Raw genomic sequence first — 21,417 nt, 5'->3', positions numbered from 1 at the left:
AATGCCCAGAGGCTCGGGCGCTCCACCCTGCCCTGCGGGTCTCTGCCCTGGGTGGCACAAGGACGCTCCTGATGCCCAGAGGCTCGGGCGCTCCACCCCACCCTGCTGATGCTGAGAGGCTTGGGCAGGGTTTTAGCCTCAGACGCGCTGGTGGGAAGTAGCACGCTTCCTCGCTCAGGCCCCAGCGCCCTCCTTGGCCTCAGCTTGCGGAGCTGTTAGAGGAGCAAGTGCTCTGTCCAGCTGGAGTTCTGAGGCGCCGGTCCCCAGAAGGACCAGTGTGTTTCGGGTTCAGCATCAGCACTGGAGCCCTGCCGTGCTGCCACAGTGACCCCTGGAGCTCGTTGATCCACTACCTGTGTGTTCAGGACTTTTCTCCTGAACGCCGTGTATGTTGTTTGGAGACACAGTTAACAGACATCGGATTTTCTTTTCTCTTGTAAGAAGAGATGATGCGTAGACATTTAAATTAATTCATTTGTTAATATCCTACACTGAAAACCTGGCAGAGTTTGGGGGAGTGACATTGTGGACACGCGATGCTCCACGCTGCGTGCGGCTCCCCTTACGCTGCTGGAGGCGGTCCCTACCCCGGGCCTCATCCTCAGCGAGGGCCCCTGCCAGACACACACGGAGCTGGCAGTCAGCACCCCACCCCGCACGGAGCCGCACAGCCCTGTGTCCCTGCACCTTGTGTCCCCACACCTTGTGTCTCCACACCTGGGCCACATTTCAGTTAACTACCAGATTCATCAGTGGGCCGGGTATGTGGGAAGCATGATGATTCCCTGGTGGGCTCCACAGCGTCTCAGTGGGAAATGCAGGTGGAGGGAGGCGGCAGCCCTGTAAGTCCCGCGGTGCCGCCACGGGGAGGGCGGGACCACCCACTGCGGTGCCTCTCCCCCAGCAGGCACGGCCTCGTCGGCCTGGTTAGGAAATCATCTTTTGGCCTCACCGTGCCAGCCTAGTCGGCTCTCAGCTCCCTGAGTCAGGGAAGGGGGTGGAAAGGTGGACACTCCAGCAGTGCATGTTCTAGAACCCTCTGCAGATGCAGCCGGGTCAGCGAGCACGTGCAGGAGGTGGGCGGCCACCTTCTAGGGTGTTGAGTGACTGCTCCTGCCTCAGGGCTGCAGATGCAGGCTCACAGCCCCCTGGTGAGCCCCGGAGCGGCAGCATCCAATTTCCAGATCCTCTGTCTTCCTATAAAGGAGACCTAACGTGGTGGTTTCTAGATCAAGATTTTTCTCTAAGTAACTCAGGGTTATTTTAACCTGCAACCTGTGGTCGGTCACTTTGAAAAAGCTAACGAAAATGCACTTAGATTTAACTTTGTGTCACTCAATATTGGTATAAAACAACAACAACAGAAAACCAAGAGCACTCAATTGACCTTAACCACAGTAAAATATGCATTTGAATATTCCGGTAGGAGGGTAGGGATCCCCCAGGTCCTGACAGAGCCACTCCAGCAGTCAGGCCTGTACTTGGGGATGCTTAGGCAGGTTGAGGATTCAGTCTCTAATGATGCTAAAGAAGTGTTTCCTTTCTCTTTCCCTTTTCCCCCAACAGCTGCGGATAACCGTCTGGTCCTTGTGCACAAAATCCGTATCTTACATCAAATACCCAAAAGCTTGTCCGCAGGGTGAGTCAATCGGAGCTACGCAAAAGCCATTTCTTTGCAGCTGTTTGACTTTTTTGTCACGGGAAGTTTCAAAGAGGCAGAATTAGCTTCAACAGCATATCAACGCATAGCCCGTCTGTTTGTCTCTATACCCACCCGACAGCATATCAACGCATAGCCCGTCTGTTTCTCTCTCTACCCACCCCACCAACAGCATATCAACGCATAGCCCGTCTGTTTCTCCCTATATCCACCCACCCCTTGGGCTCTTTTGAAGTAGGTCTTAGGTCTCCTCATGCTTCATCTGTAAATATTTCCACGCGTGTCTCAGAAAGGCAAGAGTCGCCTTTTAAAACATGACCACAGTGACTCAAGAGAATGTGGCCTAAGACGTGGAAGAACAGTGGTGTTGATGCTGGTCCCCTTGACCTTGGTAGCAGAGCTGGGCGTTCAGACCCCTTCCAGCTGATGCCTGTCGAGAGGCCCACCTCAGACATCCAGTTCTGAGCTTTCTCTCTTCTGTGGACTAAATATGATCTCTGAGAAAGGGGGAGGTCTTGCCGTCATCTCTGGGCATCCCGGAGGGATATGTGACCAGTGTCCCTTCCTTGTGGAAGTCTGTGAGCCATCTGGAAGAAAGGGGGCCGGCTCAGGGTGGCCCACCACCAGCGCGTCTGACTGGACAGCACAGAGCTAGTGGGAGGCGCCACTCCTGAGTCCTGAACAACACGCAGTGTCTTTCACGGGATGAAACGCTACATGGTTGGAATGATGCTTTCATTCTTCTCTGTTGCTGCCAGCGGTTTAGAAATTGCATTTGAATGAAATGCAATCGCACTCTTGTTTTTCGTTTTTATAGTTGGAATATTAGCTTCCCTCCAGATGAGACACACATTTCTTGAGTGGACACCACGGTTTTGTCATTTGAGGTATTCTCTTCACTCATGAATGATGAATTCTGGCCTGGGCTTTTTAAGCTAATACAGAACTGGCAAATAGAGTCTAACATTTTCAGCTACAGTTTCTTCCACATTTTCGTCTTACGATTTTTTTTTTGAGACAGAGTCTTGCTCTGTCACCCAGGCTGGAGTGCAGTGACGCAATCACAGCTCAGTGCCGCCTTGACCTCCTGGGCTTAAGTGATCCTCTCACCTCAGCCTCCTGAGTAGCTGGGACTGAGTAGCTGGGACAGGCACACACCACCACACCCAGCTGATACTTTGTAGAGACGGGGTTTCGCCAAGTTGTCCAGGCTCCTTTCAAACTCCTGGGTTCAAGCAATCCACCTGCTTCAGCCTCCCAAAGTGCCGGGGTTATAGGCGTGAGCCACCGTGCCTGGCCACATATTTTCATCTTTAGTTTACTTCTTCCAAATAATTAAATTCAAAGGTAAAATAAACATGGCAGGAACCAGCCGCCTTTTGCCTAGCTGGAGGTACCCCTGGGTGTCCCGCAGCTTGGCCATGGGGGAATTCAAAGGCCTTGTGTTTCTCAGTTATATTTGTGATTAATCAGAGGTCACATCACTTGGTATTTTTCACAGAGTCTTGCAAACCAGTTCCCGTGTGTGTACAACCCTCCCCCAGCACACACTGTGTTGTGAGGGGTGAAGCTGCAGTTCCTCGGGGTTTCTCCTCTGTGCTAGAATGTTCTCGTCTGTCTGAGGAGCAGTGCTCGGCATTGTGCCATTTCCCTTCCTTTCACCTCTGCTTTCTCTTCCTCCTCCTTCCTTCTGAAGTACTACTGTGGTTTCTCTTGCTTGATTTTGTGGCCGCTTGATTTCAATGCATTTTCCTCTTCCCGCAGGAATCACCTTCACGAGGGACGGCCGCTACATGGCGCTGGCAGAACGGCGTGACTGCAAAGATTACGTGAGCATCTTCGTCTGCAGTGATTGGCAGCTCCTGCGGGTAAGGCGTCCCCCAGACTGGAATAAAGTTGTCCTGGTTGACTGCGGAGGGACTGAGTGAAGTAGATCCTTTTCCAGATTCCAGGGGATCTTTGGTAGGATATGGAGCAAGGTGATGTTGTATTAACAAAGGGCAGGTGCACTGTGAATCGCTTCCAGTGGCACCCGGTTGTGTGTTCAGGAGACTTGGTGAAAAGGACACATGCCCGGGTGTTTTTAAAGTGAAGATGCTGTCACATTTGAGCCCTTTTCCTCGTCCTGTGTGATGGTGTTTGTGCATGTGTGTGCCACGTCGGGAGTGGGGGGGACATAGAAGTTCACCTTGACTGAGGGCTTGCGTTAGGCAGGGCGCTCTGCCAGGTGCCCAGGCACAGAGGGCACTGCCCCCACAGCAGACATGTGAACATGATTCCAGCACAATCCATCGTTAAGGTACAGCAACCTCTGGAATGCTGTCAGAGCACAGAACCCAGGACCCAGGCAGTGCTCTGGAAGGGACTTGTCTGAGCTGGGTCTAAAGGAGTGAGCCTGGCCAGGCAAGGAAAGGTGAGCGGGGAGAGTGCACGTGAGTGCAGGTGCGGGGAGACCAAGCCGCCCTCGTGGGCTGGCCAGGCACTGACGCTGGCACCTGTGGGGGTGCAGCCCTAGCAGCAGCTCCACAGGGATTTCCTGCATTTCCAGGATAGAGCTGTTGAGATTTTGTCCATTTCTATATAAGAAAATTAGGTGCGTTAAGAACATAAGTTATAAATGCAATTATTTATTTATGAAAATATTTTCCAAATTTAATGTTGCCTCCACTTCCTTTGGAAGCATTTTGATACGGACACCCAGGATCTCACAGGGATCGAGTGGGCCCCAAACGGCTGTGTGCTGGCAGTGTGGGACACCTGCTTGGAGGTATGAAGATGGCCAGGTGACATGTTTGCTTTCGAGAGCTTTTCCTGGAACTTCATGCTTTCTGACTGCTGCAATATAGTTAGCTTTATCTTATTTCAGATAACGAGTTGAGCTTTGTTTTAAAAGACAGGATTTTGCTCTGTCACCCAGGCTGGAGTGCAGTGGTGTGGTCACAGCCCACTGCAGCCTTGACCTCCTGGGCTCAAGTGATCCTCCCACCTCAGCCTCCCAAGTAGCTGGGACCACAAGCATGCACCACCACGCCCAGCTAATTTTTGTATTCTTTTTTTTTTTTTTTTTTTTTTTTTTTTTTTTTTTTTTTGAGGCGGAGTCTCACTCTGTCACCCAGGCTGGAGTGCAGTGGCCGGATCTCAGCTCACTGCAAGCTCCGCCTCCCGGGTTTACGCCATTCTCCTGCCTCAGCCTCCGGAGTAGCTGGGACTACAGGCGCCTGCCACCTCGCCCGGCTAGTTTTTGTATTTTTAGTAGAGACGGGATTTCACCGTGTTAGCCAGGATGGTCTCGATCTCCTGACCTCGTGATCCGCCCGTCTCGGCCTCCCAAAGTGCTGGGATTACAGGCTTGAGCCACCGCGCCCGGCCAATTTTTGTATTCTTTGTAGAGATGGGGTTTCACCATGTTGCCCAGACTGCTCTTGAACTTCTGTGTTCAAGTGATCTGCCAGCTTCAGCCTCCCGAAGTGCTGGGATTACAGGCGTGAGCCACGGTGCCCAGCCGAGTTGAACTTTTATCAGCGAGCCATTAGGTTGACCTCCCAATTTCCCCTTTTTCTCATGCTCTCACTGCCTCTCCAGTGACTGTCTCAGTTCTAGCTGGCAGTTCTAGCTTTTCCGCGGCCATGCGGACAGTCCTGCCAGCTTTGTGCTGTCTGCACCAGTGTCACTCTGCAGTACCCGCCTCTGTGGCGTGTTCCCGGCGAATGGGACGTGTTCTTCATTAACGGAAATGTCTCGTCTGCAGTACAAGATTCTGCTGTACTCACTGGACGGCCGGCTGTTGTCTGCGTACAGCGCTTACGAGTGGTCCCTGGGCATCAAGTCTGTGGCCTGGAGCCCCAGCAGCCAGTTCCTGGCGGTTGGGAGCTACGATGGAAAGGTGGGAACCAGTGCAGGGCACTCAGGAGGTCCGACCGCCCAGCCGGCCGGGCCCTGCCTCACCTGTGCGTGGCTTCTTTCCTCAGGTGCGCATCCTTAATCACGTGACTTGGAAAATGATCACGGAGTTTGGGCATCCTGCAACCATTAATAATCCCAAGATAGTAAGTCTGGAACACGTGTTTCTCCCGGAGCAGGCTACCGGGGAGGGCGGTGGGAAACTGCTCCTTCGCTTTTGCTTTCTTGATTGTGGTTTATTATTTAAACCGGGCACTTCCATCACCGTAAACTTGCTACTGTGACATTTCACGTGTCTGGCCCTGCCCTGGCCTTTGTTCCTCCTCCATGTTGTCCAAAGGGTCTGAAGTGGGCCTTGCCCTGGCCTGTCCTCTGCCTCTGCCACCCCAGCCCAGGTATCTCTCCTTCATGGTCTGTCTGGACGCAGATCCCTGTGCTGTACAGAGTGGGCGGGGTGTCCTGCCCCCAAACACTGAGCATCTGCTGTTGTGCCAGGCACTGTGCTCTGGGCCGCAGCCGGAGGAGAACAGACAGACACCTGCACCTGCAGAGCGCGGCTGGAGAGACAGGGAAGGGGCTGGAGAGCTGGGTGTCTCCATGGGGTGGCAGGGAGTGGCCACCAGCGAGGGATCAGGCACAGGTGCTGAACCAACGTTCAGGGGTTCAGGGAGGGAGCGCTCCAGGCCAAGGGTATAGGAAGTGCAAGGGCCCCGAGGAGTGGGCCACGCATCCATGTGTGCAGTGGGCACTTGCCGCGCCTTTGTGTGTGGTGGGCACTGCCCTGGAAGACAGTCGGGAGCCAGAGACAAATGTTGCCCTCCTCCTGTTGACCTGTAACCGGCAGAGCTGAGTGAAAGGCGGCTTGGATTCGTTGAAGAGGCCAGTGAGTGGCTGGGGCTGGGCGCTCCAGATCAACCACTGCCGGGGACCATCCCAGAGGGTGTTTAAGTGCAGACCAGGAGGAGGAGCTGAGGGGCCACGCGGTGTCTGGGCAGAAAGGGTGTTTCAGGCAGAGGGGCCTCCTGACGTGGCCAGTGGTTTGTGTGGCTGGAGGCCAGGGCATCTGGACAGATGAGCCAGAGCGGAGCTGGCCACACAGGTCCTGAAGGTTTGCCTGCGATTCTGGCATTCTCCAAATCCCTTCGCCACACAGCAGCAGAGCACGCCCAGCTTTAAAGGCACGAACCAGGCCAGGCGACTCCCTTGCCTAGGGCTCGCCAGGGGCGCGGGGGCTGCCCGCCTTCCACTGAGCCTGGGCCGCTGTCGTGTGCTTGCCAGGCTCGGGCACAGATGCCCCCACGATGCCCCCACCTCAGGTCTGTGTCTGCTGCTCCTGGGGCCTCCGCTGTCTTGGTGCAAGTGTTCTGTGTATCCCCTTACCACGGTGAGAAGGCCGAGCCCGTTCCCTCGCTGGATGATGGTGGCTGCAGTGGCCTCCCGTCTGTGATCACAGGGCAGACGTTTGCCGCCTGGGTGTCAGAGGGCGGGCTCCCCGGCAGGACGCGAGAGGGTGGCTGCTGATCTCAGCTCTCGGGACTGCGGGATTCGTGTTTCCGTCTCTTTCTCCCAGTGGCAGCAGGACCAGGTGTCATGGCAGGTGCACGCCTGTTGACCATGTGCCGTCACAGGCATTTGCCACATCTATCCTCGTCTTCCCGGTCCCCGTCCTGAGCTGGGCGTGGCCACCTTGTGTCTTTCAGGTGGTGTACAAGGAGGCCGAGAAGAGCCTGCAGCTGGGGCTGGGCTGCCTCTCCTTCCCGCCCCCCGGGGCTGGGGCCGGCCCTCTCCTGAGCTCAGAGAGTAAATGTAAGTAGCACATGTGATGACATTGGTTTTCTTTTTTAATGCAAGATTCCTCATTGTCCAGATAAACTTCGGATGTTCTTTATGTTTAAAAAAAAAGATTTTTTTTCCTTTCCGTGCTTCCAGCCAGCGTGCCCCTCAGCCTGTTGGCAGGAGGTTGACTGAGGTCTGAATTGCGTAGTGGGCCATGAAGGCGCGGCTTCTGTTACCGAATATGAGCTCCGGAGACCAGGATCTGATAGCGGGAGCTCCGAGGGGTTGGTTTTCAAAGAGACATGTTTCCGTGGGTGGTGCTCAGAGCGGGTCTGGAGGCCGGCGGTGCTCCCGAGCGCTGTCTCCAGCTTGAGGCCCGGTTCTGATGCAGCCTCTTGACTCTGGGTATTTCCTGTGTGTCTGTTTCCGCATCACTGAAATGGGCACAGAAAAAGCACTCACCCCACAGGGGCACGAGGGCATCTGAAGGTTGCAGGTAGAGGGAACGGTGCCCCGAGGGCTGACGGGCCCTCCCCGGGGCTCGGTGTGTGCTCAGGACGGGGGTCAGGACAGGCGCAGCCTGGCACGCAGGAGGCGCTCCCCAGGAGCCCGGGGCGTCCTTGTTCCACAGCCCCTGCCTCTGCTGGGATGATGGTTTTCCCACAGCCAGGAAGTCTAAGGGTACTGATCCTGAGGTGGAAGGGATTGTGAACTCATGCTGGCAGCTGACAGAAAAGTGCCGAGGAGTTGGAGCTGCTGACATTGCAGCTGGGACCTGTCCATGCTCCTCTCCAGTCAGTCCCCGGCACGTGGGGTCCACCCCCGACCTAGTCGGGCCTGGCAGGTGATGGTGCCGCTCTTATCCGGGGCACTTGCGGGCAGGCCCCTCGCTGTGGCTACCAGGCTCTGCTCAGCTCTTCCTGCCCTCCGGCCGCACTTTCCTCCCCTTTGAACAGAGGAGCTGGGTTCGCGCTGCCCGACACAGGCACGGCAGCCTCTCGGCCGCGTGCGTACTTCCTGAAAGGGTGATGATGGCGTGTTCTTCCTGTTGGTGTTCTAGATGAGATCGCCTCTGTCCCAGTCTCCTTACAGACGCTGAAACCTGTTACCGACAGAGCAAACCCGAAAATCGGCATAGGAATGCTGGCATTTAGTCCTGACAGCTACTTCCTGGCGACAAGGAATGGTCAGTTGTGCTGACGCGGGTGCTGTCTCACCCTTTACTGTGTCCTATGGCCCCAGGTGTAGAAGCAACTGGAAAAGAAGATCTAAATGCAGGTTCCTACACAGCACCTCCTTCCATGCTTTTGCAGTAGCCGAGGTGCTGGGCCTCCTGTCCTGCAGCAGCTGCAGGCCCACACATGAGCCAGGAGGCCTCCGCCTGGCTCACTTGCTCTGCTCTGCTGAGTAGAAAGCAGGGCTGGGCACACTGCAGCCCATCTTTTGTTAAGGGTTTCTCCATTTGTAAAGGGCTGAAAAAACAAAAAACAATAACAACAACAACAAAACAAAGAAATCCATTTGGGCTCTTTACAGCCCGTGAGGGCCATCCTGGCCCTGGCCAGGAGCCCTGCAGGGCCCAACTGAACCCAGACTGCAGGGCGGAGGCACCCCACCCCAGCGGTTCTTCCCCTCCCGTCCTGTGGTGTCAGCAGCAGAGCAGAGGGGCAGAGCCGAGGGGCAGGGTGACACAGAGGAGTCTGGCAGGGATGACACCGGTGCCATCCTTCCTTCCTCAGACAACATCCCCAATGCCGTCTGGGTCTGGGACATTCAGAAGCTGAGGCTGTTCGCGGTGCTCGAGCAGCTGTCCCCAGTGCGCACGTTTCAGTGGGACCCACAGCAGCCGCGGCTGGCCATCTGCACGGGAGGCAGCAGGCTCTACCTGTGGTCCCCAGCAGGCTGCATGTCGGTGCAGGTACCTGGGGAAGGTGAGCACATCCCCGAGGCCACGGACATGGCAGGGTTGCTCTGTGCAGTCTGGCGTCACACGGGCTGCTGTCTCCAGCCCTGAGTCTGCATAAACCTCAAGGCTGGCACACAGGGGACCTGCTGCCCTCAGCTTTATGGGCTAGAAGCAGCCTCTCCCTGACTTGAGGCAGTTCTGGGGCTCCACCCTGGCTCTGCCTATGTGGGTTACTCCAGGCACTGTGCTGGCCTGCAGGACAAGGGGGTGCCCATCCCCCAGAATCTGGGCTTCTCCCACGCTAATGCTCTGGCCACCTGTCTCTCTCTAGGCGACTTTGCAGTGCTTTCTCTGTGCTGGCATTTAAGCGGAGACTCGATGGCCCTCCTCAGCAAGGATCACGTCTGCCTCTGCTTCCTGGAGACGGAGGCAGCGGTCAGCACAGCCTGCAGACAGCTGGGCGGCCACACGTAGCAGTGGTGCAGTAACGTGTGTGCAGGAACAGGGTTGCTCTGCATGTTTCCAGTGTGGGGAAAAAACACAGCTTCACCAGGAAGTTCTCCACCTGTGATGGTCCAGATTCAACGATTGATTCTATTTTTCTAAAGCAAAGCATTTTTGTAAATATGTATGGTATAAAACTGTAGTTTTTATTATTTAAAGTAAATACTTGCTGATTCATACAACTGCTTCTCTTCTTGAAACGTTTAAGTCACAGGCAGGTTTTCTAGGTTCGAGTTTCTGGTCAGTCTTACGGAAGGTGGACAGCCCTACAGTAACTGAGCCCTGGGCCACTGTGCTCCCGCCAGACACCCGGCCTGCTCTGGGTTTTCTATTTGGATGTGTTAGGACAAGGCGGGATCTCTGTGGGGCACATCCAGCCTCCCCACAGTGGGTTTGCTTTGAAGTGTGGGAAGGGAGCCTTGGCACCTGAGCGCAGCGCCACCCCCAGGTCCAGTCCCCTCAGGACGGAGCTGTAGGTCCCTGACCGACTGAGTCAGTTCCTCAGGAAGTCTCACGTCTACTCTGGTTTGAGAACCAGTGTGCGTGGGTCTCCACTCTGGCTATTTGCAGGAAGTGCCTAGAACCACCCAGAACCATTCCATCAGTCTCTCCAGCTGGTGCTCGGCAGGCAGCCGGGCTTGCTTGGCACCACAGGTGGGGGGCTCAGAGTTGCAAACCTAGGTAGTTGCGTACCGTCATCTCTTTCTGCAGAGAACCACACTCAGCACTGCTATGAGAGGCAGTCCTCGTGGTACAGGCGGAGTAGGCCCACATGCCCACAGAGCCGGCAGAAATGGGGCAGGCTTTCAGAGGGAAGAGACACTTTCTTGGTTGTTGTACCTACTTTAATACCAACTTCAAAAAAGGAAAATCATCCATCCGCTTCTAAATGTCTTTATGAACACAGAGGCTGGAGTCCCCAGCCAGCTTCCGAGACAGCCCTGCACATCCCGCAGGTGGCCACACTCAACCCACACCACACCGTTTGCTTAAAGCTACAAGTCCCAGAGACGAAGAGCTGGCGAGCCAGCGCGTGACACTTATCAACAGCGCTTCCAGCCACATGAGCAAGCTGCGTAGATACAGGGAGGTGCGTGGGTCCCTGTGGGGAAATCCTCCAGGCACATCGAAGCCCAGGCACGTTTAGTGTGAGACTTGGACAAAGCCCCGAGTCTATGCTGGAGCTGTTGAGGATTCAAGGCAGGCATCAGCTGCTTCATAAGGATCTGATAGATGGAGTCTCGCTCTGTTGCCCGGGCTGCAATGCAGTCAGTGGCGCCATCTCAGCTCACTGCAACCTCCGCCTCCTGGGCTCAAGCAATCCTCCTGGCTCAGCCTCCTGAGAAGCTGGGACCACAGACGCGCCACCACACCCGGCTGTGTTTTGTATATTTGGTAGAGACAGGGTTTCACCGTGTTGCCCAGGCTGCTCTGCAACTTCTAAGCTAGAGCGATCTGCCTGCCTCAGTCTCCCAAAATGCTGGGATTACAGGCGTGAGCCACTGTGCTGGCCTGACACGGTTCCTTGTTTTAAAGTGCATTACTCAAAAAGCAAACTACCCAATTCCCTTTTAAATATGAATACAATCCAAACTCAGAATCCAGAGTTGTAAAACCTGTGTGCAAAGAACTGTCAAGGTGACTTTCTCAAATTAATAAATTGTCTTAAAATGATTTTCTGTAAAGCTTTCTGGGTCTGGGAAACAGACCTGAAGTATTAACACAACTTGGGTTAATTGTGGAAAAACTGTGACTTCAGGTCACCCATTTCCAAAAGAGCAGCGGGTCACCAAGGGGCCTACAGATACAGACCGGTCTTAGTCAACCGGTCTGCTGGCTGCTTTTAGATGAGCTGAAGTACAAATGGATTACATTTTAAAGTACAAAATTGGACACCAAATGTAAACATACTTGCAACTGCAGGCACTCGAGGTACCAGGTGCCTCCGTTTTCAGCAGCCTATGCGAGCGCTGAGGGGCGTGCTGTGGGTCCCGCGTGCTGGGCCAGCGGGGGTGGGAAAAACCGCAAGAAGCCAAGTAGATACTCGAGGAAAACACCAGAACTGAAGTTACAGAGGATGAAATACCAGCAGCACAGAGACAGCGACAGTCTTTTGGCTTTTGTCTGTAGCCTGTATTAGCAGAGTCCAATATCCAATTAAATAGATAGAATTCACTTTACTATTCTAATTGTGCTGAGATCCCTAAAGGTAAAAGACCCCCATCCTTCCAGCCGGCAGCAGGGCAGCATGACGACTGCCAAGCCTCCCAGCCCCCACGTCCCTTGGCCTTCTCGGGACGGGGAGGAGCTCCCAGAATGCAGCCAGCTAAAAGCCTATTTTGCCCCTGGTCATGGAGTAGCCTAGTTTAGCCTCGTTGTTAATGAAGGACATGAGTCCCACGTAGGTCTCGATGAGCAGAGGACGCTCCAGGATCAGCACGCCATTCGCCTGTCCTGGCAAAGGACTTTCTTTTTGGGCTTTTTTGACAGCTTGAATTAACAGAGCCTTGAAGCTTTCCAACTTTAAAGAGAGAAAAACATGGAGCTTTAACTGGCAGGCAAGATAAAAGCGTCTATTACTTGAAAAAATTAGCATTCTGAGACACTTAAATCCCTCCAAATGCCACCTATCTCTTCGTTCCTTCACTTGAAAGGGCTGCCTCTGCCACATCCTGGCAGTCCCTCAACTCTCGTCCCCATGGAGCTCTCTAGGTGTGTGGAAATCTTACCACCATGCTCTTCTGTCCAGCACCTGCAGAACCCTTCCTGTATACAGGGCTGAGTGGCTTTGCCCTCACCCAACCTACCAGGTCCGTAAATAGGCCGAGGCACAGAGCTGGGGAAGTGCGGGACCCCCGCCAGGCTCTGGGCTCTGCTCTAACCCCAGCCCCGGGGCCTCCTCTCCTGGTGTGCATCCGCACTGGTCATCTGGCATGGCTGGGTCTGCTGCCGCTCTCTGAAGCCCAGTGGGGGCCCTTCTCCACCCAGATCACCATCAGGAGGTCACATAACGGAGCTACGCTGACCAGCAGCCACTGGCCGCACACGGCTACTTTAACATAAATTAACCAGAATTTCTGAAAATGTAGGGAATAAACTCTAAAATGAGAGTTTCCTCTCTTACTGTTCCTAGCCTCATCTCAAGTGCCCAGCAGCTCCACGTGGCCACCGGACAGTGCAGACCCGAGTGTCTCTGTGGCTGGGGCGGGGGGGGGGGTGTCCGTCACTGCGGGGGGTGTGGCTGCGGCTGTTACATGCTTGTCTTCTTACCTGGCACAGAGATGCTGTCTTCTCATCTGCGCCAGCCATCGGGTGTTCTGTGAAAGTGGCATAGGGCACGTTGGTAGACCAGGGATTCCATCTGTTTATGAAGGAAGGACGACTTTGCTTGTCCCACTGAATTCGAATCCCAAAACCTTCTCGCCTGAAAAGTCAGAAGAAATACCCAGACTTAGCATGGCAGGCCACAGTGCTCCCACGGACAATCTGACAATCTCATCAGTTAGGAGAGCATGATAGCAAAAAGCACTTTCACGTTTACAGAAAAGACCTATGACATATCACAATGGAAAATGGCTAGTGGTTTTTAATAGTAACTTCAATCTCAACAATTGCTTTAAATACTGTACTTATAAATATGACAAATTAAATATATTTTGGTTATTAAATATATTATTTTAGTAATCTTTACATGATTAAAAATTAATAAACAGGAATACCGGCTGGGCACACTGGCTGATGTCTGTAATCCCAGCACTTTGGGAGGCCAAGATGGGCAGATCTCTTGAGTCCAGGAGTTTGAGACCAGCCGGGGCAACCTAGCAAAACTCTATCTCTACAAAAATTACAAAAATTAGCTGGGCTTGGTGGCAGGCACCTGTAGTCCTAGCTACTTGGGAGGCTGAGGTGGGAGGATCACTTAAGCCTAGGAGGTGTAGGATACAGTGAGCCAAGACTATACCACTGGTGCCTGGGTGACAGAGTGAGACTCTGTCTCAAAAAAAAAAAAAAAAAAAGAAGGAATAAAGGCTATCCAAATGAGTGAAAAGGAAGTGTAACCTTCCTTTCCCTTATGTCATATTAAATGTTCCTTAAAATAAATTTTTAAAATAAATAAAATTTTAACCAACATTTAATAAAAATATTTTATTTTTAAATATAAATTTATTTTTAATTTATTATTAAAATAAAAATATTAACCAAAAGCTAAAATTTTTATTTTAGCTTCCTGAATTCCCCACCCAAATCTCTCCATCAAAAATCTAAGTTCTACAGCTTAACTGACTGTAGTAATGTCTAGGTTCCTCACATTTCAGAAAATTATCCTACAGCGAAAAGATCAACTCCTTAAAGTTGGTCATTAAATATTTCCAAATTTGTCTAACTTTTAATGGTATCTATAAATTAAAATTTTCTCTTTAAAAAATTAGCCAGAGCAAGACTTGATGTGTCATGCATCTGTCCCTGGCTGGAGAAAAAATGCAGAGTTTGGCCTTTACGTGAAGAACATCCAAGTTCCTTTTTATCACTTGGGCTCTACTTCAGCGCATCTTGAACTCATGTAAGTCTTTTACTACAAGCCTAATAGCTGCCTTCTGTGCCAGATTTCCTTTTAATGCACTCAACTGCCCAGAAGTCGCTTCTTTTTAAGGAACTTTCCATTGATATTTGGAGCTGGGGCCTTTATGCTTATAGATAATGGCAGAGAAGATACACCACTTGGGGGGCTGATTTAAAAGGGCTGAATTGTAAGGTCCACTCTGGCGCTTAGGTCCAGGGATACCGGACTCTGAACAGACTTACTTGTTGAGCGATTTCGGGGGAAACTGGAATTCTCCGTAGGAAATGGTATCTACTGCGTTGAGCGCTATCCGGACCACCTGCTGGCACTGGAGACTGATGAAGTCGTATTTACAGATAAGCAGTGACTGCTCCGTGACCAGCACCAGCCGCTCCTTCTCATTGTTCCAGTGATCCACCCTGCGGGCAGAGGAGGGGCCTCAGTCCACACTGGACGCGGCTGTCTCGACTTAGGCAAAGCCAGCCCGCCTGGAAGGGCAGCAGGGGCGGCGCGGGGCGCCTGAGCGTGGCTCGAGCACCCCGGGAGGTCCTCGCAAGGTGCTGCGCGGCGGCTCGGGGCGAGTCCCCCCAGAGAGGAGCGCGCAGCCCCGGCTTACTCGGTCAGCAGCCACACTCCCTGGATCTCGCCGTCCTCCACGGGCCGCACCACCACGCGGATCTCCTCCACGGCCTGCTCGATGCTGCCGGGCTGGGCGAGCGGGCGGGGCGGGGGCAAAGATCACAGGTCACAGGTCGCTCCCTGCGGGACCGCCCGGCGCCCGCCTCCGCCACCACCCGCCACCATCCCACCCCGCGTCCTCGGCCCCGGCCCCGGCCCCTGTCTCACCCGGAACACGAAGTACTCCTTGACGCGGGCGCGGCGCGTGGGGTCGTGGATGCTAAGAGGCCAGAGTGTCTGGCGCAGCGGCGTCCCCGTTCCCGGCCGCCCCCCGCCCGGGCCGCCGCCTGCCCCCACCTCCTCGCCGGCCGCCAGCACCGCCGTGGGGCTAGTACTGGCAGAGTCCACCGAGTCCCGCAGCTGCAGCATCGCCGCGCCTCTTACCGACCCCAACCCTTACGCCGATGAGGCCGCTGTCGCCGCAGCCACCGCCACCGCCACCGACCGGCCGCGCCCCGGCCCCGCCCCGCGGACCCCTGCGATTGGCTTCGCCTTGCCGGCCCCGCTTCTGGCTCCGCCCCTTCCCGCGCCCGCCGACCCCCGGGATTGGTTCTTCTCCTGTCGTTTTCCGCGATTGGCTCCGCCCTGCCGCCGTTCACAATCGCTCCCGCCCCTCCACGCGCCGGAAGCGACCGTCACGCGCAGGCTCACTTCCTGTTTACATGACTAGAAGGGGCGGGGCCGAAGCCGGTTGCCAGGGTGTCTCGGAGCGGCCCGGAAGGAAGGGCTGGGAATCCTGGAGCCCCTTGGCCTGCGGGGAAAGCGGGTGACCCGCCCTGCAAGTGGGATGCCCACCTCGGCCTTCTGGAGCGCAGGCGGGAACTCGCACTGCACGGAGGGTCGCGGTGCCCGGGAGTTGAGGTTGGAGGATGCGGAGCGGTAGCCCCGGTGCACCGGGCAGCGGTCTCCTGCCGGGACCCGGCGTTCGTCGCACACGGCGCATTCGTGACTGATCAACAGCGCAATGCACTCTGAGGCGGGAGGGTACAAAGTGCTGGAGTGCGCGCCCAGGCCCTGGCTGTCGCAGCTCCCAGGCTGTCGCGAGCCTTCAGCGAGCCAGTGCGCACAGAAGGCTGCCCAGAGCTCCCGGTCAGCGCTCGCAGTTCGAGGTGGAACGTGTGTGTGCCCTGCGCTAGCCCCAGTTCCCGGAGGTGCCCCCAGCGCGTGTGGAGGGGGCGATGAACGGACCCGCAATCTGGAGGAGGCTGCGGGAAGGAGGCGCAGAGTCCAGGGGTCAGGGTTACCTTCGGGCAGGAGAACAGATCCCTCTGCTGGGAGGTGAGAGACACCCGAGGCGGGGCGCACACAGGCGAGGAGAGTGAGGGGGGGAGAAGGAGTTCAGGGTACATCTGTTTCCTTCAGTCAAGGAGTGGGGACGGAGCGGAGTGTTGGTAAAGATGGACAGTTTAGAATCGCCGGAATGAGAAACGGGCAGAGAGAGCTGATCAGGGAAGGGCGTGGGGATCTCTGAGCAGCTGCGAGACCCCAGGGAAGTTTGCAGTGGCGCTTCCCACGCGGCATCTGGGGGAGTGGGAGAAACCAATGCTGGGCTGGTCCAGACGGAGGAGTTTGCTGGTTAGCAGTGGTCAAAGACCAGGGAGAAAAGGGAGGCCAAGATCCTCGAGGGAGTGTTTACCCAAGAAAGGCGGAGTGCAGGGATTCTGCCCCACTTGCCAGCAGACAGGCCAGCCTGCCAAAGTTGCGTGGGCGCTGGCAGAAACACGCAGTACCCCCGAGTCAGAGACGAAAGACTACAACGGGAAATGGGCGACGCTGATGTGCCCAGACACACGTTGCACCACAGTGGGTGCGCTACAAAACGGGACCCTGGAGCTTGTGGACCAATGTGGTCTTTGTCCCAGAGGGAGGCTGTCTCCCTGGCAAGGGTGCCCACTGCAAGCACAGGCCTCAGAAATGGCCCAGAAAAGAGTGGTCAGGGCAATGTGTTCTTGGCACGCCCAGCAAGACCGGCCAGAGGGACTTACAGACGAGTGTCTCCCAGCTACCTCACCAGCGGGGACCTTGAGGTCCAAGTGTCCAGTCTGGTTAGAAATGGCCGCAGATCCAACAGGCGCTGGTGAGTGGGAGAATACCCCGGAGGGAGGAAGAACAGAGGTGAGGAGGGAGCTGAGTGAATGTAGATAAGTAATACCTGGACGCTGCAAGCTGTGGTCAGTGATGAGCAACTAGAAGCAGAGGTTCCAGAGAGAGGGAGTGAGAAAGAGGGAGGGGAAGGGAGAAAGAGAGGGAGAGAGAATGGGGGTGAGAGACAGGGAGAATGAGGGAGAGTTCTGAACGGACGCCAAGGATGGAGCTGTGGTCCTGGAACCAGAAGCCCAGGGAGTGGGATGAAGAACCCTGGGCATGGGAGCCCAGGGCCAGTGACACTGGCTGGGGCCGAGGCTGCAGGCTGCTGGCGGGAGCTGGCAGGACAATGAGGATTATGAACCAGGTGCCTGAGCCTTCTGTGGATATGGGGAGTGACTTGGATGTCTATACATAAATTCCAGAAATGACAGGAGGGATAGATGATGGAGGGACTGTGTTTTAGACAATAAACACATTTCAGTCAGTGTGGATGAGTTTCCTGGGCTTCTGTCACAATGCACCACAATGCATCACAAACTGGTTTGTTTTAAAAACAACAGAAACGTGTTTCCTCATAGCTCTGGAGGCCAGAAGTCCAAAATCAAGGGGTGGGCAGGGCCATGCTCCCTCTGCAGCCCTGAGGGTTGAGGCATGCCTTACTCTGCCAGTGTCTTGTGTTGCCAGCCATGCTTGGCATCCTGGGCTTGCTCATGCACTGCTGCCATCCCTGTCTCCATCTGCATATGACCTTCTCCCGGTGGGTCTCTTCTGCAAGATCCCTATTGGATTAGGGACCACCCTAGTGACCTCATCTTTAGTTGATCATCAGCATCTTTGACCAAATAAGGTCACTGTGTTTGTTTGTTTTCACACTGCTATTAATGTGAAGAACTTACCTGAGGCTGGGTAATTTATAAAGAAAAGAGGTTTCACTGACTCACAGTTACACATGACTGGAAAGACCTCAGGAAACTTACAATCATGGCGGAAGGCAAAGGGGAAGCAAGGCCCATCTTACCTGGCGGCGGGGGTAGCAGGATGTGCCACACTTAAACCATCAGATCTCGTGAGAATTATGACAAGAACAGCAAGGGGGAAGTCGCTCCCATGCTCCAGTCACCTCCCCCCAGGCCCCTCCCTCAACGTGGGGATTACAATTCGAGATGAGATTTGGGTGGGGACACGGCCAAACCATATCATGTCATTCTACTCCTGGCCCCTCCTAAATCTCATGTCCTTTGGACATTTCAAAACCAATCATGCCTTCCCAACAGTCCCCCAAAGTCTTACTACAGCATTGAAAGTCCACAGTCCAAAGTCTCATCTGAGACAAAGTCCCTTCTGCCTATGAACCTGTGAAGTCAAAAACAAGTTAGTTACTTCCAAGATACAATGGAGGTACTGGCACTGGGTAAATGATCCAATTCCAAAAGGGAGAAATTGGCCGAAACAAAGGGGCTAAAGGCCCCATATAAGTCCAGAATCCAGTGGAGCAGTCATTAAATCTTAAAGCTCCAAAATAATTTCCTTTGACTGCATGTCTCACATCCAGGGCCACACTGATGCAAGGGGTGGGCTTCCAAGGCTTTGGGAAGCTCTGCCCCTGAGTGCCTGTGGCTTTTCCAGGCTCAGGGTGCAAGCTGTTGATCTACCATTCTGGGGTCTGGAGGACAGTGTCCCCCTTCTCACAGCTCCACTAGTCAGTGCCCCAGTGGGGACTCTGGGGGCTCCCACCACACATTTCCCCTCTGCATTGCCCTAGCAGAGGTTCTCCATGAGAGAGGGCTCTGCCCCTGCAGCAGACTTCAGCCTGGACATCTAGGCGTTTCCATACATCCTCTGAAATCTAAGCAAAGGCTCCCAAAGTTCAACTCTTATCTTCTGCACACATACAGGCTCTGCTGGGCTGTACCTTGACCCCTTTTGACCCTGACTGGAGCTGATTTTGCCTCCAAGGCCTCTGGGCCTGTAATGGGAGGGTCTGCTGTGATGCTCTCTGAAATGCCCTGGAGATACTTCTGCAGCTCATAGCTTGAATTTCTCCCCAGAAAATGGGTTTTCTACCACATGGTCAGGCTGTAAATTCTCCAAACTTTTATGTACTGCTTTGCTTTTAAACCTAAGTTCCAATTTCAGATCATCTCCTTGTGAATGCACATGACTGTACGCTTTCAGAAAAAGCCAGCTCACATCTCGAATGCTTTGCCACTTAGAAATTTCTTCTGCCAGGTACCCTGAATCATCTGTCTCAAATTCAAAGTTCCACGGATCTCTAGGGCAGGGACAAAATGCTCCTAGTCTCTTTGCTAAAGTATAGCTTTGCTCCAGCTCCCGGTAATTTCCTCATCTTCATCTGAGACCACATCAGCCTGGATATTGTCCATATCACTATTAGCATTTTGGTCGGTACCATTCAACAAGTCTCTAGGAAGTTCCAAACTTTCCCACATCTTCCTGTCTTCTGAGCCCTCCAAACTGTTCCAACCTCTGCCCATTACCCAGTTCCAAAGTCACTTCCACATTTTCATGTATCTTTACATCAGTGCCCCACCCTCCTGGTACTAATTTTCTGTATTAGTCCATTTTCACAGTGCTCTGAAGAACTACCTGAGACTGGGTCATTTATAAAGGAAAGAGGTTCCATTGACTCACAGTTACACCTGGCTGGGGAGACCTCAGGAAACTTACGGTCATGGTGGAAAATGACAGGGAAGCAAGGTATGTCTTACATGGCAGCAGGGGTAGGGGACAGGAAGTGCCACACATTTAAACCATCAGATCTCCTGAGAACTCACTATCACAAGAACAGCAAGGGAGAAATATGCCCCCATGATCCAATCTCTTCCCACCAGGCCCTCGACACGTGGGGAATTACAATCTGAGATGAGATTGGGGTGGGGGCATAGAGCCAAACCATACCTGTCATATTCACAGGCACTGGGGTTAAGACGGGACTGTGCCTTTCTGGGGGACACACGTAATGATGTGTCACACATGTGCATGACAGAACGTCCAGCCAGATGGCCGCTCTCTCCACACACACTGGTGGTGGGGCAGGGAAGATGGTTTGTGATTGGGGTCTGGCTGTGAGGTCCCAGGAGGGGAGCCCCTGAGTTTGTCTATTTCTCGGGGCTTTGAAGAAGCTATTTCCGTTTCTGTCAGCAGGTGGCAGCATCAACCGTGTGAGGCCTTCCAATCAGAGGGCACAGCTTTGTGCTGGGTGTGTATTCAAGCCCTAGATGAAATCATTATTTATCTTCCTGCCACTGGAAATCTCAGCTGGGAAGTGTGGGTTATTATCTTAATTTCCATATGTTATGGTTTTGCATTTTACAAAATCAGTGGGTCCTGCCTTTGCCCTCATTCTCTGATGGATGTGGGAGTCAGGGGGCCACGTGCCAAAGGGTAGTCCAAGGTTGGGGTCCTCTAGGTGCCTGCACCAGCTCCCCTAGGCTGGAGGTCAGTGCGCAGCCTGGAGGCTCTTCCTGCATGCAGGGTCCTTGGCTTTCACAGACAGCTGTGCTTTGGGGGATGCACTTTGGGCTGAGGAACGTTTTTCAGCCTCTCCCTTCTCCATGGAGCCAGGGCTGGGGCTTGGCGGGTCCCAGGGCTGCGTGCGAGGGTCGGGAGCGCTGGGGGCAATCATGAGCGATCAGGTGGTGTCTTGCAGACACGGCCCTTACTCTTTGGCAAGTCATGACAGAAGCAGAAGCAACTTCCACAAATAAATGCCTCTCCATGCAAGCGGGGAAGGGGCCTTTCGGATGAGTTTGAGGATCAGGAGCAGGCTGTGGGGGAGTAGCAGGGGTGTCATTCTCGTGCAGTTCTCAAAGTCTGAGTCCCATTGATGGTAATTTCCTCCATCCCTGTACCCAGCAGGAAGACGGTTTTGTGCTGCTTCCCACCTGCCCCTCGCCATGTGGGGCCCAGGGTCCCCAGGTGTTCTCTCCACCGTGGATCCAGTGGGAAGGCCTGGTCTCGAGGGGTGGGCTTCCTTTGGATGAGTGGGACCCAGGAGGAGGTTGGAGACTTCAGGTTAACTTGGGGGCCAGAAAGTCTTAAACAGAATGTTGCTGGGGACTGGGTGTCGGTGCTGGCTCTGGTCAGTGTGGCCGGCAGGGTGGGGCCCACACCGCTCTGACCCTGAGAAATGCAAGGGCTCCACTGCACAAAGCCTGCTGGACAGCAGAGCGCCCTGCCTTCCAGGCTCGGACTAGATGGGGATGGCGCCAGGGTGACGGGAGAGTCACCTGTGTGTAGGTGCTGCTAAGGTGGCCAGGGCCAGGGGTCTGCAGGGCGTCGCTGCCCCAGGGCCGGGAAGAGCAGCATCCTCTGTGGAGGCCC

At 54.4% G+C, this 21,417-nt stretch overlaps 2 protein-coding genes across 3 annotated transcripts in view; one reads left to right on the top strand and one right to left on the bottom strand.

Moving 5' to 3' along the window:
• Nucleotides 1-9,930, top strand: part of WRAP73 (WD repeat containing, antisense to TP73) — a 26,538-nt gene extending 16,608 nt beyond the window's left edge. The window contains exons 5-13 of the mRNA XM_011956849.1: nt 1,567-1,639; nt 3,425-3,528; nt 4,341-4,427; nt 5,409-5,543; nt 5,629-5,706; nt 7,261-7,366; nt 8,397-8,522; nt 9,076-9,267; nt 9,574-9,930. Coding sequence (XP_011812239.1) covers nt 1,567-1,639; nt 3,425-3,528; nt 4,341-4,427; nt 5,409-5,543; nt 5,629-5,706; nt 7,261-7,366; nt 8,397-8,522; nt 9,076-9,267; nt 9,574-9,716 — 1,044 coding nt within the window. The 3' untranslated portion in view covers nt 9,717-9,930. The remainder of the gene's footprint in view (nt 1-1,566; nt 1,640-3,424; nt 3,529-4,340; nt 4,428-5,408; nt 5,544-5,628; nt 5,707-7,260; nt 7,367-8,396; nt 8,523-9,075; nt 9,268-9,573) is intronic.
• Nucleotides 9,931-10,573: 643 nt separating this feature from the next.
• Nucleotides 10,574-15,461, bottom strand: TPRG1L (tumor protein p63 regulated 1-like). Of its 2 annotated transcripts, none has more exons than XM_011956838.1 (5): nt 15,154-15,461; nt 14,924-15,015; nt 14,550-14,726; nt 13,017-13,170; nt 10,574-12,267 (listed from the first exon to the last, which is right to left on the bottom strand). In XM_011956838.1, the coding sequence occupies exons 1-5, from the start codon at nt 15,352-15,354 to the stop codon at nt 12,073-12,075; spliced, it is 819 nt and encodes a 272-aa protein (XP_011812228.1). In that variant the 5' UTR covers nt 15,355-15,461; the 3' UTR covers nt 10,574-12,072. The 2 variants fall into 2 exon arrangements, with proteins under 2 accessions (XP_011812228.1, XP_011812229.1); XM_011956839.1 differs by having other exon boundaries at nt 15,283-15,403.
• Between the last annotated feature and the right edge of the window lie 5,956 nt (nt 15,462-21,417).

The sequence above is a fragment of the Colobus angolensis genome, unplaced genomic scaffold, assembly GCF_000951035.1.
Source record: "Colobus angolensis palliatus isolate OR3802 unplaced genomic scaffold, Cang.pa_1.0 Scaffold426, whole genome shotgun sequence".
Lineage (NCBI taxonomy): Eukaryota > Metazoa > Chordata > Mammalia > Primates > Cercopithecidae > Colobus > Colobus angolensis.
The sequence above is the reverse complement of the archived record's forward strand: the minus strand, read 5'-3'. Positions and strand labels throughout refer to the sequence as shown.

What these genes read in the sequence shown, in the direction of transcription:
- TPRG1L (XM_011956838.1), bottom strand. Translation starts at nt 15,354, where the DNA reads ATGCTGCAGCTGCGGGACTCGGTGGACTCTGCCAGTACTAGCCCCACG. An exon ending in AGGAGTACTTCGTGTTCCGG is followed by an intron (nt 15,016 to 15,153) that starts GTGAGACAGGGG and finishes CCGCTCGCCCAG; the next exon opens with CCCGGCAGCATCGAGCAGGC. An exon ending in GGAGTGTGGCTGCTGACCGA is followed by an intron (nt 14,727 to 14,923) that starts GTAAGCCGGGGC and finishes CTCTGCCCGCAG; the next exon opens with GGTGGATCACTGGAACAATG.